Source organism: Oncorhynchus mykiss, chromosome 24 (genome assembly GCF_057628025.1).
Source record: "Oncorhynchus mykiss isolate SJ-2025 chromosome 24, ASM5762802v1, whole genome shotgun sequence".
In the NCBI taxonomy this organism is placed as follows: Eukaryota; Metazoa; Chordata; class Actinopteri; order Salmoniformes; family Salmonidae; genus Oncorhynchus; species Oncorhynchus mykiss.
The window spans coordinates 10,873,526-10,891,116 of NC_143045.1; the positions used below are offsets into that span (position 1 = coordinate 10,873,526).

A 17,591-nucleotide genomic window follows, 5' to 3' on the forward strand; every position below is an offset into this window, starting at 1 on the left:
CCCCCTGTTGAGGCTTTGTCTTCGGACACTTTTCCTCTCGCTTTCTCTCCCTCTTTCTTCCCCCCCCGTGTGCAGCTCTCTCCCCCTTGTCTGAACTCTGACAGGTGTGTAATTGAATGATTAATGACCACCAGAGGCCCTCCTCCGCACACACACACACACACACACACACAAACACACTTGCGCGCGCACACACATTCAGCATTCCGCATTCCGCTTAAAAACAAACCACACACACAGACATCTAAACAAAATGGAGATTTTTCCTCTTTTCGTTCATTCAGACCTATTAGCTATAGCATTGATGCACATACAGTATGCATATTTTTATTCTCAAAACACAATCCTCAAACAGAGTTGCTCATATGAAGACTTAAAAAATAGGAAGCAATATTGTTTAGCCATTGTATTTCTGTAACTCAAATAATCTGCAACACATGTCTGCCAAAATCCTGCTGGGATTCATTATACAAGTACAATGTTCTCACAAATATTGAATACATCTGGTTTACATTAAGGTTAGGTTACTGTTATATTTACAATATAAATATATTTTTTAAATCTGTATTTCCCCAAAAATGTGTGTTTATAATATTTTCTCCTGCTCTAGCCTTCCAGTTCCTCCAGTTTTGGGTTATTTCATTGTTAAGATAGACTTAGTTGCCATAATGACTTCACGCTATACGTTTCCCTCACTGAGCTCTGTGGCTGTGCACACTATGCTCTCTCCCTTGCCTTTCCCAGTATTGGCACATTTATGCAATGCAATTTCCACTAGCTAATGGATTTTGTGTTTGTGTGAGGCTACGGACTCTAGCTATCAAAAGCAATCATAAAGTGATAACAGTATGAATAGCATCTCACTCCTGCTGTCTGTATGTTTGCTGTTGGCTCTGAGATCTCCTTCAGACGATCATACAGTCACTTATGTTCTCTATGGGACTATGGTGTTTAAATAATAATTGTAAGTGATTTTCCAGCTCCAAAGTCACTTTACATAGTCAAGATAATAAGCAAGAGGAACACGTTCATAAATGAACTCATACACATGTTCAGGAAGCTGGGTGTAAACAATGGACCTGCAGTGCAACAAATTATGAACCAACTGTGTGTGTCCACGGATTGAAGACTAAATTTATAGCTGGGACACGACTAGCATGGCATGGGTTACACACAAAAAAAGAGAGAGTGACAAGATGGACAAGGCGAATGAGTGTGTGGACAGGAAAATATGTGGTGGGACTTGGAGTCAGCCCCGAGGGTCATAAAGCCAGGCCATTTCCTGTTGACCCTTGTATGAACTCTGACCCCTGCTGCAGGCTGCATCTATCACAGGACAGGGGTGAGGTGGGGATTGAATGGATGGCCGGGTGGAGGAGGAGGGTTTAGGCCAGGCCAAATGCGTTTGAATTGTGTTTGACATTTAATGAGTAATCACTTTGGCTTGGATTTGAACCTTGTTGCACATGGCCCTGCAGATGGGAGGAGGTATAAAGTGAATGAGGAAGGAATGTGGAAAGACAGAGTGAAAATGAGGAGTAAAACATTAACAAAGAGCTAAACTAAGGGAGAGAGGTCAGGGAAGATGCTAGGCTAGTAGAGAAAAATAAGAAAAGAAGGGGGTACAAAACTGCAGCATACATCAATTGAAAATGAGATAATTAGCATACAGTAACGACATGTGATTGTACCAGGAAGAAAATATGAACGTTTTCAAGATGACCTAATACTGATTTGTGTATTTCATTACCGTGTTGACTTTTCACACCTGACAGCACATAATTGGAGGGCAAACTCAAAGAAAAAGTCATTCACACACTTTTACAAAAGAAAGGTTTTAATACTATAAGCAAAAATCATAACTGTAACATCGTTATCATCAATTATTGTCACCAACATTTGGAAATAAATTATTTTATCAGAGACCCATAAGGGACTGAGGAAGATGCAGCGTGTCCTTGGCTGTCCTCCTCAAACACAACGGCAGACAACATGGACCATGAAATGGTATGACAGGATCGTGTGTGCGTGTGTGTGCGCGCGTGTGCGTGTGTGTTCACTGTTTGGCTTATGATGTGGATCCCACAGTAAACCCTACTATTCACGTCTGACAGGATCTTAAGGAGGTAAGTGATCAACTCATTCCAATGTATTTAAACAAACCAAGGTACGTCCTTGAACAAATTGAGAGAGACAAATTGAGCTCATTCATAGTGTACAAGAGTCATGCAGAGTGATGCCCTGGAAGATCACTGTTCACGGGACTTTTGTCAGGTCCCACCTCTCTGACACATATAAATACAAAAATAGATCTAAAAAAAAAAGTCAAATGAAATACGGTGTGTGTGTGTGACAGTTGTCGGTGTGGGAAGACTGGGTGTGGCCTGGGGCGTGGAGGAGAGAGGTTAGAGTGTATCACTGGCGTTCTGTCCAATCACAACGCTTCAAGCCTGGGCTGTGTGAGGTCATAAGAGTTATGGAGGTTAAGGTGACCCAGGCAGATCGGGAGCTGTGTGTCTGACCTGTGTCCTTCCGTCTTTCCGTTTGGTTGGCCAGTAGACCAGGTGGGAGAGAGAGGCAAGTTGGCTGGTCAGTGGTCCGTGCGGGGTGTTCCTCTATGCTCCTAGAGGGGGCGCTATCCTGGGAGTCAGACAGCTCACTGTCACCATAGAGTATGTAGAGGGGCTGAGGACGCTCGCCTCTTCCACCCTGAAGTGGGTTTGGCTCACACTCAGGGGCTCAGTGTGGTGTGTGTCTTTGTCTACGTCTGAGAGGGAATGTAAGTATGTTATTGATGGTATAAGAGGGGCCAGCGGTGGTATGTTAAGGGAAGTGTATGCATGTTGCAGACAGTGGGTTGAGTGGGTTGAGTGACTGTGGAAGTCAGTGTCTTACGGCGGGAATGTAAACATTTGGACTTGCGCCATGCTGTCGTAGTTAGCGTGTGGCGTGTGTGTGAGCCCCCATCTCCCCCAGGATGGCCCCTCTCTCCCCTCTCCTTCACACCCTTCCTTCTCAGTTAGTGGGCGTGTATGTCCAGGCCCTGGCCTATGAGGGGATCGGCGGGGTGGGGGTGGGGCGGCGGGTGCAGCAGCATGGCGGGGTGGGGGCCGGGGTAGGAGTGCAGGGACGGGCCGGCGTGGGGGTAGCCAGACTGGGACAGCAGGGCCCCGGGGTACTCTCCGGGAAGAGACGGCATCCCCTGAAGACCTGTGGAGAGGGAGAGAGTGAGAGATCGAGACAGAGCGCGAGAGAGAGGAATTTATATTAGGAGGTACTGTACAACAACATACCACATGCACTAGGGTCACGTTCAGTCTGGCACACCATAGCAAAACCTTTTCAAATGGGACAATGGAAAAGAGCATTTCTTATTGGAGTTCTGGTACTGCCTCCCTGCTTCAGTCCGTTTTCTTCTCTTAGTTGCCTAATGAACATGACCCAGTCGTCCTTATCTCCGTCTCTTACCTGCTGCCCTGAGACCCAGGTGGGCTTGGCCGTCCAGTCCGTAGCCCCCCAGTGCTGCTCCCTCTGGGCTGTAAGGACCACCTTGACCTGGTCAACCAAACACACACGCACATCATTCACCTAACCTGACTGTGCATATCGATCAGCTACACACATATGCATTCAAAATACACACCTATAGCATCAATACAACCTAAGAATGTATAGATACATCAGTAACAATACATTAGAGGAGGGAATACAGTGGTAATTATTACCTGAGCGATTTGACTGGTCAATCATGGGCTGTACTATTCTCCGTCTTGCATTGATAAACCTGGAGAGGAAGGAGGGGATATGAAAAAGAGGGAGAATAGGAGCGGAGAACACAAAGAGGAGGAGAATTGAATGGAAGCAGAGTCAGAATATTAACCTTTCACTTTTACAACCACTTAACCCCTTCATGGTTCACAGTCAATCCACATTAGGACAGAGAGAGTATGGATCTCTGGGTGATAATGGATTGATCAGTATTGATGGGGTCAGAGGAGGTCATGCTAAGGTCCAGGTCGACGAGGGACACAGTACAGTAGTAAAACACAGCTGATCATTGGTTATTGATCAGGGGGGTACTGACCAGTTGTTGACCTGCAGGATGGTCAGGCCTGTGTCCTGTGCCAGCTGCTTCTTCTGCTCCTCTGAGGGGTATGGGTGCTGGGAAGGGACATTCAGAACAAGGGCATTATGTATTTGCCAAACTGGTTGAGATTCAGCAAGAGCATGTCTAGCCTTTGCTTTTGGCATAGATTATTACTGCATAAAATCATCAAATGTATCATTTTGGCTCACACATACACCACACACAAATGGCTCCACAAGTATCCATGTAGAATTAAAAACCCAAAGCATGTAAATAAGGGAGTTCTACAACCGTTAGATGAATACTAATGACTGACATTACATCTGAATTAATCTCTCTCTCTCTCACACACACAGTCATAATTAATGAGAATGATTTCAGAGTTTTTCCAATATAACTGCTAATTATCAGAATGACTTCAATTCACCATAAATTGTTCTCTCTCTGTTCAGAACTATTCAATATTGAACCTCTTATTCACACATTATCTCTGTCATTTCATTCCATTTTCCACTAATTTATTTGCATTATGTGAACGATATCCCCTTCCTCCTCTCCCTCGTTCCTCTCCTCTCGGCTCCCCTCTGCTTTTCTCTGCTTCTATCTGTCATTCTTCTCTCACTATTCTTTCTACTGTCTCTCTTTTCTCACCGATAAATGCTGGAAGAGCCATGCCCTCATGATGTTGGTTGCCAGTTTGGGAAAAATGCCCCTCTTCTTGTTGTTCCTTCTGTCTCGGTCCGTATCGTCCTCCTCTCCCGTACTGGGGGAGGCCACGCCCCCATCCAAACCATCCCCTGCCAGAGGACAATATAGATATGGCATTACGTGCGTGCGTGCGTTAACATGTCCAACTGATGTCAGGTTTATTTGCGTATGTCGATCATGTTGTTAGCATGAGTGTTTGAAAAGACAAGTGTGTGTTTATGCAGGCGTGTGTATGAGTTAGTGTGTTAGAGGTACCCGTATCGCTGCAGTTGTCTGTGCTGTGTGAAGGCAGGCCACACGACATGCCAGGGGTCCCTAGCGGAGTGGATGCACAGTCATCTGGATCCCGCAACCACGACTGATTCTACAGAGAGCGCAGGAAGGAAAGAGAGAGAAACATATTGAGATGAACAGGAGAATAAAGACGGTCCGCACTCAGTACTTGTAGTCAAATAAAGCAACATTTATTCCCTCTTTAGGGACAAGTGTTTTGCCCGACAGGGCTTCATCAGTGTCTTTTCAGAAACATATTGTGAGAGAGATATAGTGTGAAATCTGCTAGCCAATCGTCACCTACCTGTTCTGACAGACTAGTGCAGGAGCCAGTGAAATCCTCCACGTCGGACTTGGGCCCGCCCTCCTTGTCATCCAGAATGAGGTCTGTGGGCATCTTGCCCTTCAGGCAGGTGATGTAGCGATTGCAGAAGTTATCACACAGGTCATGAACCTGGAGTATAGAAGACGAGGAAGAGGGAGAACAGGTGGTGTCAGGAAATAGTATAGTACTGTGTGGTTTAGGTGTGTGATGGCTGATCATACCTGGTTTGCCTGCAGTCAGCAGTCACTAGTCTGAATATTAAAGGGTAAGAGGAGAGAGAGCGAGACAGAGAGAGAGAGACAGAGAGAGAGAGACAGAGAGAGAGAGAACGAGAGCGAGAGCGAGAGCAAGAGCGAGAGAGAGACAGAGAGAGAGAGAGAGACAGAGAGAGAGAGACAGAGAGAGAAAAAGAGAGAGAGAGAGAGAGAGAGAGAGAGAGAGACAGAGAGAGAGAGAGAGAACGAGAGAGAGACAGAGAGAGAGAGAGAGAGAGAGAACGAGCGCGAGAGAGAGAGCGAGACAGAGAGAGAGACAGAGAGACAGAGAGAGAGGGAGAGAGAGAGAGAGAGAGAGAGAGAGAGAGAGAGAGAGAGAGAGAGAGAGAGAGAGAGAGAATATATTTTAGATGATTGAAGAAGCACACCTTTTCCAGCTCCAACAGGTGGAAACGTAGGACCTGGATGGCCTGGATCATCTGAGGAGAAGAACAGATTGGTAGCTGTTACTATGACTGAAAAACATGTGTATTGAGTTATTCTTAATCGATTTCGAAGTTACTGTGTGTCGCTACATGTACGCAATAAGCATTTATTAAAGTATACACATGTGCATTTCATTTCATACCAGGTTGTCCAGTTCAGGATTTGTAGAAAAAATGGGCTTCTCTGAGCGAATCTGAAACACACAAGGAACAGCGTCCACATTCATTTGGATAATGGTTGGAGCTCGGAGCTTACCATTTCCCCTGTACCCTGTAATTACACCTGCAACCCTGTACATGTGACTATTAAACTTCTAATCTAAAATCTAATCTAATCATGAATCCTTGTCACTATGATACATCACACATACAGTACACAGCTGTTCTCTGATTGGCTCGTGGAGATGTAACTCACCTGTTTGGCGAAGGCTGCGATGTCATCGTTGAAGGAGTCTGAGGAGCATACATCACTGTGATTGGTCAGGCCTTGGAGGTGGGGAGGGACTGAGTGGGATGTGATGTTCCGCGGGGAACAGGTGGCCAGCTCACACTTCTCAAACACCAGGGCCAGCAATGGAAACAGGGGATGACTGTGCACACAGAACACACACAGTTAACATAGGCGCACACACACACACACACACACACTCTCTCTCTCTCTCTCGCTGTCCTCACACATATGCATGTACACAATACACACACACACATCGAAGCAAATGAATATAGGCACAGAGCACACTGACAGTAAATATACATGCATACTGTTAGAATGAAAAAGAAATCTAACAAACACAAACTGCAGTGAAATAGTTATTTTCTGCTCACCCATAGATCTGGTCCCTGTGGTGTTTGAGGGAATCAGGGACAGTGTGGCCATAGTGAGGGGGGTGCAGTGACCTCATGACCTCTCCATACCCCCCCACGGGCATGCCCTCTGACCCTGAGTAGTGCACCAGGTCTTCATACTGAGGAACAGAGGGAGAGACATAACATATTGAACATGTGTGTTGGGGTGTATTTTAATCATTTGCACTTTGTTGTGGAGAAAGAGAGAGAGAGAGAGAGAGAGAGAGAGAGAGAGTGTGTGTGTGTGTGTGTGTGTGTGTGTGTGTGTGTGTGTGTGTGTGTGTGTGTGTGTGTGTGTGTGCGTTCGTAAGAGCAAGAATGAAAGAAAGAGAGAGAGAGAAATTAGGAGATGTGGCCCCCTGTGAATATGGAAGCAGATCACTTCGAAGCTGTAGCTAATTTTCTGACTAGAGGCTCCTTGCAGAGCAGTTTTTCAGAGGGAAAAGCGACATCCACACTGGGACAATTGACATGAGTTAAACAAACACACACAGATTCATACATAAACATGAGCCTATGCTCTCTATCTAGCACACACTCTGTCAGTCTCATATCTCTCTCTCAACCTCACAGAGCTGATGTGTGTTCAACTGCAGCTGACTTCAGTCTCCAAGGCTTTTCTCCTGTCATCAAAAGCCAGTGGTTTTCTCCTGGATTAAAGTATGGCCAATCATAGTCCCATATGGCTGCGTGATCACAGCGTGCACCTGCTCTGCGGTTTTTGTCTGGCCACCTTTTATTTCATGGATACTCGCTATTAACGCAATCGCCAATATCAGATTCCGCGCCTTTCTTTACACGAGCTCTCCGATTACAATGCGACTGTAGCCGCTGTGCGTCAACCGATCAAAGCATCGAAATCAACATGACGAATTCTTCAAATTGTCCCAAAAGGCATGAGGCTGAGCTTCAAATGTGAGAAACACTTACAATGTTCATACGATTATAATTAACTGCAATCCTCGTATTTATCATGATAGCTCAAAGAGAGAGCTTATTTTTCTATACGAATATATAGGCATAAGCTATATCATTTAATTTTCTCGGCAACTAATTTGAACATGTTTTTTTTTTTACCACATAGGCTATTACATATATTAGAAATATTCATGCTAACAATTAACCACAGACCAGTGGATGGATACATAGCAGCATGCGCATCTTTCATATTTAAAGGCGCATCCTTCATATTGTTCTTGCAGTTGTTTTACTTAATAAATCAGATAGAAGAAACTATTCAAAGTCTTGTTTGAACTTGCAATGTGCAATATATTCAATACATACAAATCACTTTCCACCAGATTGCCTGTTGGCAAAAACAAAGTTTGCAAACATTCGCCTTTAGCCTGTATTTCCAAAGCCATTCAACAGTTTCACTATTCTCAAGGAGAAAAGATGTTCAAAATAAAAAGCAACAATGGGTGGGCCTACGTAAATGTACATTTGTATCCTACGTTGTCCCAACACCGCGCTTATTCCAATGAAAAATGATAGAGTTTGTGACAATAGTTTTCTATTTAGTATACATGTAGGCCTAATACACGTAGATAGTCTATGCAAAAACAGAAAGCTCTACAGGTTTCCAAACGGATCTATTTTCTTTCCGTTAAAGGTAGCCTAATAGCAATATGCTCGAATGACAGGCAAGTGCCACCAATTGTAAACAGTGGGATAAAACTGTATATTTTACAGTACATGGCACAACATATATAATTTTATCAAATTCACTTCCCTTTGGTGCATATAACCAGAATTGGGCTAATTATGGATAATTGACTGTTACACTTTCTTGACCTTGTTTCAGTGAACTAAAGTAGCCTATGTCTGAATTGTAATCGAATTTGAAAAATAAAGTACCCGTTTTGTTGACTTTAATTAGCGCAAATTACGACATTCTTAACAGGATTAGACTAATATAACGAAAATCAAATGTAAAATATCAATGAAAAGCGAGTGCGTAATTGTCATCTGTAGGCCTAATTACAGAAAACCCGAAAAATCCTATCCTGAAATGCTACTTTGATTTGCACGACCCGAAGCTGTTGACACCCAGGCTATATGACATATCAAACATGTCTTTCCTCACTCAACTGCAAGCCGAACGTGTTATTACAACACAGATAACAAATAGCCTAAATTTCATCTGACCTATTACCTTTTTTCCCCGTTTCAATTAAACAACAAGAGAGATACATAAAATACCAATAGTTCACTGCGTGGGAGTTTGACAAGTTACTCTAAAATGTGGTAGATATTCAGCAGGTTATTGGTGTGTGTGTGTGTGTGTGTGTGTGTGTGTGTGTGTGTGTGTGTGTGTGTGTTAAGTGTGTGTGTGATACAATGTCATGAGTAGCCTACTATGGCAATTATCTTTAGGAATAGGAAAGAGTAGCTCAGTGCACATAGCAACGGGATCCGCAAGCCGCCGACTCACGAAAGCAAAAGACTTGACCCACTTAGCGACTTGGTCTGCCTCACCTGTCTCTCTTCTTCCTCGACCTCCTCACTACACATCATGCTGATATGGACATATCATGTCTTTCCACTTTCACAACCACTTTTATTAGTCCAATAATCGACTATTCATTCCAGCAGGAAACACACATGTCTCAGTTATAAATATACTGTATTTCAAATATTACACTATACATATTGAAACCCAGATAAACATTTATGGTTATCAATAGTTTTTACACCCTATATAAGAGCTATATTGTCCATAAGACTCCTGAACATCTAATCAAAATGCTACCCAGATTACTTGCATTGCCCCCCTCCTCTTTTACACCGCTGCTACTCTGTTGTTATCACCTATACATCGTCACTTTAATAACTCTACCTACATGTACATATTACCTTAATAACTAACCCGTGCCCCGCACATTGACTCTGTATCGGTACCCCCCTGTGTATAGTCTCGCTATTGTTATTTTACTGCTGCTCTTTAATTGTTACTTTTATTTCTTATTCTTACTCGTATTTTTTAAACGGCATTGTTGGTTAGGGGCTCGTAGGTATGCATTTCACAGTAAGGTGAAATGTACCTGTTGTATTCGGCGCATGTGACTCATACAATTTGATTTGATTTGATTATATGTTTATAGTCCTAAAGCCCTTGTAAAACAATGAGAATAGTATCATTCTGACAGTTGTTCACTTATACGTGACCCTATATTGAAAGCTAAAGAAAAGTTAACAGCTAATTTATAAGCAAGATAATATATGAAATGTATAGGCCACTATGTAGCCTATATGAAATGTATAGGCTATTTCCACATTTCAAACTAGGCTACTTGACATTATATCAACACGACCCTAATCGTTTAGGTCAGGTCAGTCTATTTAGGAATATTTAGAGCATGCACAATTATGTCAATAAGGTTATTCCTTAATACATTGATGTGAACTCCTTGACATATTGCTGCTGCCTTCATTGGCCCAGTATAGCTGGGAGCTGTGGCCTACGCGAGGGAGGACAGGGAGAGAGTCTAGACAGGCAGCGAGGGGCGCTACGTCAAAGCGTAAGGACCGAACATAGAGGCAAAATGCTACATAACAACCAAACTAGCAAGATTATTATCTGGAGAGAATGATACAGACTACCGTGATACTACAAATGATGAGTGAGTGTAAAGGATGCAGTAGAATAGAGTAAACAGCCATCCTACCCTCTTATCCATGCGACACGGAAGCCAATCCTACTCCGGGAAGGATGAGACCAGACCCGCTGTCCAGCGCAGGCGTTCTGCCTCCTGTATCCAGATGATCTGATGAAAAGAATGCGCTCTTTAATAAACTAATAGAGGTGGAATTATAACAGTTGAAGCATCAAACACTTAAGTCTCATCATTATTTACAAGGGGGTTGGTTAGAAAAAATGAACAGCTGAACCAGAGTGTATACCATAATTAGGCTACACCAATAGCCGAGGCTACTATGGGCTACAATAGGCTACATATATTTCCGAAGTAAATCGAATCGTTACTTTTATTGCAAGCTAGCAGCTTTATGATCCAAACTTAGAGTTCCACGACCATAAAAGCGATGTGTATTTAATATATATCACTAATAAGAATACATCAACCATTAGGCTGTTACATGCAGGCATCAAAGATTACAGAAATACAATACACTATTTTAGAAAAATATGATTCCATAAAATATCCCACCGAAACCTAGATTTGACGTATAGGCTATAGTCACTCTCAGGCCGTGCTCGAGATATCCTGCATGGGCTTCGGTTTCGAGAGCGTTGTGGTAGGTCCGCACGTTATGTTTTTGGGTCCGGCTCGCAGGCGAGGTGCTTGGCGAGGAGAAGTAGCGTCCTTTTTGGCCGTTCTCGCTGTCCATGGACTGTCGCGGCAGGCTGGAAAATGTCACAGCGACTTGAGTAATGTTGCTTTAAACATTGAGATAGGCAGAGACTACGTGGGGAGAGATGGTGGTCGGGAGTTGTTTGGGGGGTCAAAACACGACGGGGTCTCTCACCCCCACCTTCTTTTCACACACACTCGCGCATTACAAACGCAGGATCCCCTCGTTTTATTCCAATGGCACGCACTACACTCACGTAGCATGCATTAGCACAGTTTATTCGCTCCCGTTCACAGTTGCTGAGCCATGACAAGATAATGTCTGATAACTCGAAGATGTGAAGTCGAACACAGACTTTTCTTCATATTCCATAATCTGCAGGATAGTGCGCGCCTTTATTAATGAGCACCATACAACTGTTATTGGTATTGGAAATAATGTTCATATTGTTTCCAACACTTGCCTCAAGCATCTGGGGTATCCCAACTCTCAGTGACTGCATTTGTTGTTTTTAGTAGCATGTCAAAGTAAGTAAAATTCACATAAAATGCTGATGATTCTTTCTGATAGGCTATTGACATGTTGGTTATTGGCCGCACAATTCAGGATTCAGATACATTTCTGTATAGCCAGGTTAATTTAACAACCCTGGAACAACCCACGACAGTGCATTTTGGTAACATATACAGTAAGTAATTATAGACGAGGCTATTAAATGTCTCAGACATTGGTTCTACGCAAGATATCCTATAGTTTTACGCAAGATAACATTATTTTAGGACGGCAAATCAGGCCATAAATAATTCAGTAGGGAAGACCTATAACAATACATTTATTGGCTGATAATGACTATAGTAGTGTTTTTTGTTTTTGTTGACTTAATGTAATATATCTTTGTTACATGTGTTATTGTTTTTACCATCGAGGACCACTTTTGGAAACAAGCGTTTTAATTAATACTTTCAAGTGATATCCTCTGGGTCCACATTGTACATGTTGTTGTATATCTATGTTCCCCAAAATAAAATACATTCAATTCAATTCTCCATTAAACTGGCCAAATGTCCCCACTTTGCTTGTAACAGCTGGCCATTTTATTGATCTGAAGATGTGTAAAAAACAGGCTACCTTTCGTCGCATTCTAACTGGAGGGAAAACTTTCACAGCTCCGTGGACCTCGTCTTGTGTTGTAAATTACTCTTAAGTAACATAATAATTATTCAAAACGGTTCTCTTTCCCCTCTCACGCGGCGAGGAACCAACAGGCGGCCGAACTTCAATCGGCAGCGCGGTTGCGGCCACATGGGCCGGGGCAAGTCTTCACCGCGGGCGGCGTCGGGCGTGATTTGCTGTGCAGCCTTTGAGCGCCGTAACATCAACGAACCTGTGGCCTTTTAACACGGCGGGAGGTTAATTCCTATGACGATGATCATAGCCTTTAGACCCCTCTAACATCGAATCCATAGCATCAATGAAAAATGTGAACGGACAGGAAAATAGACCGCCTAATAGGATATTTCTAATTGATGAACTGATTAATTGATACATCCAGGTGCAGTCCTATTCTGATTGTTTTATGTTTGGCTTTTTTCTTTATTTTTTCTTTATGACCTTATCTTTGTCAGTCCAACATCCAAGCCATTATTGTGCAAGATCCAAACATCTTGATGAGGTTGCTGGTGTTGTAGGGATGCATCACTATCCTTCGGGAAAGCACACCCTTGTGCGTCAATGAAGTCCATGTCATCCCATTTCTGACACCAATGCAGTGACTTTAGAGGTAAAGCCTCGGGACTTAAATAGGGAATCTGCAGTTGAAACAACAACAAAGCGACCACCCTGCCACTGATTTGGTCTACAGCTGAGAAATGGGGCTAAAGAAATGTAGCCCCTCTTAATTTCATAGATAAAGCTATGGATGCTAAGGACTGACCATCCATGAGAACTAAATTATCGTTTTAGCCATGTTTTGAGGCGATACAGTGTTTGTTTACAATTATATTGTTTACAGATATTTGGGGTTCTGTTGGGGTGCAACCGTTGAACTCAGGCCACGAGGCCTTCAATAGTCAATGGTAGCCTATATATAATTCATTTAAAGGTCCAAAAATTGATGTAGCCAATTGCAGATTGCCCATTTATACCCTCATCTCTTAAACCTTGTTCACACTGGCAGTTTGAAGTGACTCAAATCTTATTTTTTTTGCATATCTGATGAAATCTGTTATTTTTCCTGCAGTCTGAACAGCCAAAAAGCACATGGATTCTGATATTTCAATACACATGACAAACAACCTTTGTAGGTAGTTTGTAATCAGATACAAATCTGATTCCTGGCCATGTGACTTGTGTCTGAACAGTCAAATCTGATATATTTGCCCTCAAGAGGTTTTTAGACTGTTATCTTGCATATTTTGTTGCTTGCTAGCTACTCTGTTGACTGTTTTGACAAGAACACGTGGTACCTTGTTAATTGTTTACAAACAAATGAGTTCATGTGCTAGAAAGTTAAACAGCTACCTAGCTAGCTAGTTGACTGCTGTGGCTAGCCAAAAACGACTCATTTTGAAAGTTGGATCGTCTTATCCTTTGAGGCTTTAAAATGTGTCCTTACACTATGATTTTGAACATGCAAAGCAACAGGGAAACGTCCATGGACAGGCATTGTTGTCACCTTAGCTTGCTACATAACTTCTGAGTGATAGGAAGCAGGAGCACCACCACCAATCGGCCTACACCACTGCGCATACAACTGCCATTACTATGACAACCAGTGTAGCCATGTCAGCAAATGACTGCTATCTGAACACACACATCCGATTTGATCACTTGTAACTTGCTGTTTGGACAGTCAGTATTCCAAAACGGATTTGAAAAACAAAACTGATTTGAGTGTCAAGGCCTGCAGTGTGAACAAAGCTTAAGTCCAGCCAACTTATACAATTCAGGCAAGAGGTCAGAATCTTTTGACAAGGATGCTGGTGTACTAAGGATGTCACACTATATACACAATATTTTCAGTGTATGGAGAGGATGCTAGAAGGAATAGTTCTGAGTAGCCTATATGGCAAGGCTGCTGCAGTTGTTTGTCAGGCCCTGTCAGGGTTGGAGCGGCTGCTGCTGTGCATGTGTGTGTGTGTGTGTGTGTGGGGGGGGGGGGGGGGGGGTCAATGCCAAGGTGCTCGTGATTCAAAGCAATGCTTACTGCAGGCATTGCCCAAGGCTAAAGAGCAGAGAGTGGCTGAGCAGGAAACAACAACAGGAGATAATGAAAAAGGTGGGCGTGTTTAACTATACTTGTGGGGAGCTAGGGTTAGGTTTAGGGTTAATAGGATTTTGAATGGGACTGAATTGTGTGTCCCCACAAGGTCCGTTATACAAGACTGCCTGTGTGTGTGTGTGTGAGTGTGCGCTTGGGTGTGTATGTGTACCGGTTTGCCTGTCAATGTGCATCTGTTTGTCTATTTTTGTGATTTGAGAATTGTTTCTTAACCAAATGTCGACATGCTCAACATGATCGAATGGCTTTTTAGGGACATTGTGCAAACTCTCCTCCCCTACTGGACCTGTACATCAGCCAGCCCGTGGAGAGATATCCTCGTCCACAATCTACTGTGGTGTATTCACTAGGAACCAAACAGAAGCAAACAGGGAGGGACTAACCTGAACTTGTCCAATAAGAATCTCTTGTTTTCGATGCAAAACCTTTTCTGTTACAAAACATTTCGCTAAAGTCTACTGCAATGTGCACTAATGAATACACTCCTACTGTATCCAAAGGCAGAAACACTCAGCATCTCCTCATTATCAACACTAGGCCTATCTCTAGCTGGACTCTCTCCCTCTACATTCATGGCAATACAAAACTTCTGTGGTCCATATAGTCATGATTTATACTGCGTAGCCTTCACTTTGAGTGTTTATATATATTATCGTTGCTTCTAGATCACGTAGATAGCACAGGTGCACATATATACATTAGGAAATATCAGATGTGTAGTGATCTAGTCGTTTGTGAACATGACAACATAGACCATGGATGTGCAACTGACGGTGGCCCCCCTTTTGTAGGCCTGCAGATTTAGAATAAATGACTGTTGAGTTAGAATAGTAGAATACACAAGATGCAATATCAAAATTTGGTTGTGCATCAGCAGTTCTAAGTAAGTTAGTCTAGCCAGCTATCTTAACTTGTAGTAATCATGGTTGAATTACCGACCGGGGACGCCACCATTGATTTTGTTAGTCACTCTCACTCAGATATCATATTAAAAACGCCAAACCTTTCTCTCCACCCCATGGCAAAATGTGTAGAATTGCAGAAAATTAGTTCTAAAATAGCAAAATCATCTCTCCGCCCACTTTCAAAGCAGCAAACTTGCTTTAAAACTGCAAAATGTTCTCTACTTCCAAGTGCAAAATGTGTAGAATTGCTGCAAACCTGCTTTAAAACTGCTACATTTGATCAACATCCCATGGCAAAATGTGCAGGAATGAACTCTAAAACTTCAACATTAATTGTCTGCTGTCAACACTGGCTGCATGTGTGGGTCTGGATGTGAATATTTTTTAAATGTTTAAAGTTTTATTTCACCTTTATTTAACCAGGTAGGCCAGTTAGGAACATGTCCTCATTTACAACTGCGACCTGGCCAAGATAAAGCAAAGCAGTGCGACACAAACAACACAGAGCAACACATGGGATAAACAAATGTACAGTCAATAACACAATAGAAAAATCTATATACAGTGTGTGCAAATGTAGTAAGATTAGGGAGGTAAGGTAATAAATAGGCCATAGTGGCGAAATAATTACAATTTAGCAATTAAACATTGGAGTGATAGATGTGCAGAAGATGAATGTGCAAGTAGAGATAGGGGGGTGCAAAGGAGCAACAAAATAAAAAACAATATGGGGATGAGGTAGTTGAGTGGGCTATTTACAGATGGGCTGTGTACAGGGGAAATGATCAGTAAGCTGCTCTGACAGCTGATGCTTGAAGTTAGTGAAGGAAATATAAGACTCCAGCTTCAGTGATTTTTGCAATTCGTTCCAGTCATTGGCAGCAGGGAACTGGAAGGAAAGGCGGCCAAATGAGGAATTGGCTTTGGGGGTGACCAGTGAAACATACCTGCTGAAGCGCGTGCTATGGGTGGGTGCTGCTATGGTTACCAGTGAGCTGAGATAAGGCAGGGCTTCACCTAGCAAAGACTTATTGATGACCTGGAGCCAGTGGGTTTGGCGATGAATATGAAGCGAGGGCCAGTCAACGAGAACATACAGGTCGCAGTGGTGGGTAGTATAAGGGGCTTTGGTGACAAAACGGTTGGCACTGTGATAGACTACATCCAATTTGCTGAGTAGAGTGTTGGAGGCTATTTTGTAAATGGCATCACTAAAGTCGAGGATCGGTAGGATAGTCAGTTTTACGAGGGCATGTTTGGCAGCATGAGTGAAGGATGCTTTGTTTGCGAAATAGGAAGCAGGTTCTTGATTTAATTTTGGATTGGAGATGCTTAATGTGAGTCTGGAAGGAGAGTTTATCTAGGTATTTGTAGTTGTCCACATATTCTAAGTCAGAACCGTTCAAAGTAGTGGCGCTTGACGGGCGGGCAGTTGCGGGCAGCGATCGGTTGAAGAGCATGCATTTAGTTTAACTTGCATTTAAGAGCCGTTTGCAGACCCAGTACGCAGACCCACGAGCCACTGTGGCTCTTCATGATGAGATCAGATTTTTTGGTTGCCTGTGGAAGAGAGAGCCAATGGGATAAACACCACCGGTTGCCCTTGGTTTGGTAACCTTGGCCACCCAGGCTAGTTGACACGGTTGACTCCGCCATAAAGGGAATATGGTTGCCTTGACCCTGGGTTACCCACGGTCCAGAGGGAACATCTGAATGGGGTGACCCGCCAGTCAAGGAGCGGCACTCTCCAAAGGGGAGAAGGGGGTAAGAGGTGGGAGAGAGAGGGGTAAAAGCACGGAGGGGAGGGGCAGAGTGCTTTTTTATGAGCGTGTGCCTCTCCGGTTTCTGGGCTGTCTGGCCGCATGGACATAAATTCTCTCTCTCTCTCTCCCTCTCTCTCTCTCTCTCTCTCTCCCTCTCTCTCCCTCTCTCTCTCCCTCTCTATCTAGCTCTCCCCCCTCTCTCTCTCTCTCTCTCCCTCTCTCTCTCCCTCTCCCTCTCTCTCTCTCTCATCACCATGTTCTTACAGTACAGTGTTGTCTGTGAACCTTTTCTCTCTCAGCCTGTCTGCATTTCTGTCTCCACCTGGTTTGACACTGTACTTCATTCACTACACATAACCCCTCTCTCTCCCACTCAAGCCCTACTCTCCT

At 43.3% G+C, this 17,591-nt stretch overlaps 1 protein-coding gene across 1 annotated transcript; it reads right to left on the reverse strand.

The window, feature by feature from the left end:
• Positions 1 to 1,819: 1,819 nt before the first annotated feature.
• Positions 1,820 to 11,602, reverse strand: LOC110503704 (homeobox protein meis3-B). The gene is made up of 13 exons (XM_021582171.3): positions 11,109 to 11,602; positions 10,608 to 10,706; positions 6,919 to 7,058; positions 6,509 to 6,683; positions 6,237 to 6,287; positions 6,037 to 6,087; positions 5,373 to 5,522; positions 5,051 to 5,159; positions 4,739 to 4,884; positions 4,085 to 4,161; positions 3,726 to 3,784; positions 3,469 to 3,555; positions 1,820 to 3,210 (listed from the first exon to the last, which is right to left on the reverse strand). The coding sequence occupies exons 2-13, from the start codon at positions 10,617 to 10,619 to the stop codon at positions 3,020 to 3,022; spliced, it is 1,248 nt and encodes a 415-aa protein (XP_021437846.3). The 5' UTR covers positions 10,620 to 10,706; positions 11,109 to 11,602; the 3' UTR covers positions 1,820 to 3,019.
• Positions 11,603 to 17,591: the final 5,989 nt, after the last annotated feature.

Bases quoted from the DNA above. Each gene is read 5' to 3' on its own strand.
- LOC110503704 (XM_021582171.3), bottom strand. The intron at 6,684-6,918 runs GTGAGCAGAAAA...CTGTGTGCACAG, and splicing joins CACAGGGACCAGATCTATGG to TCATCCCCTGTTTCCATTGC. The intron at 3,785-4,084 runs GTCAGTACCCCC...CTTCCTCTCCAG, and splicing joins ATCCTGCAGGTCAACAACTG to GTTTATCAATGCAAGACGGA.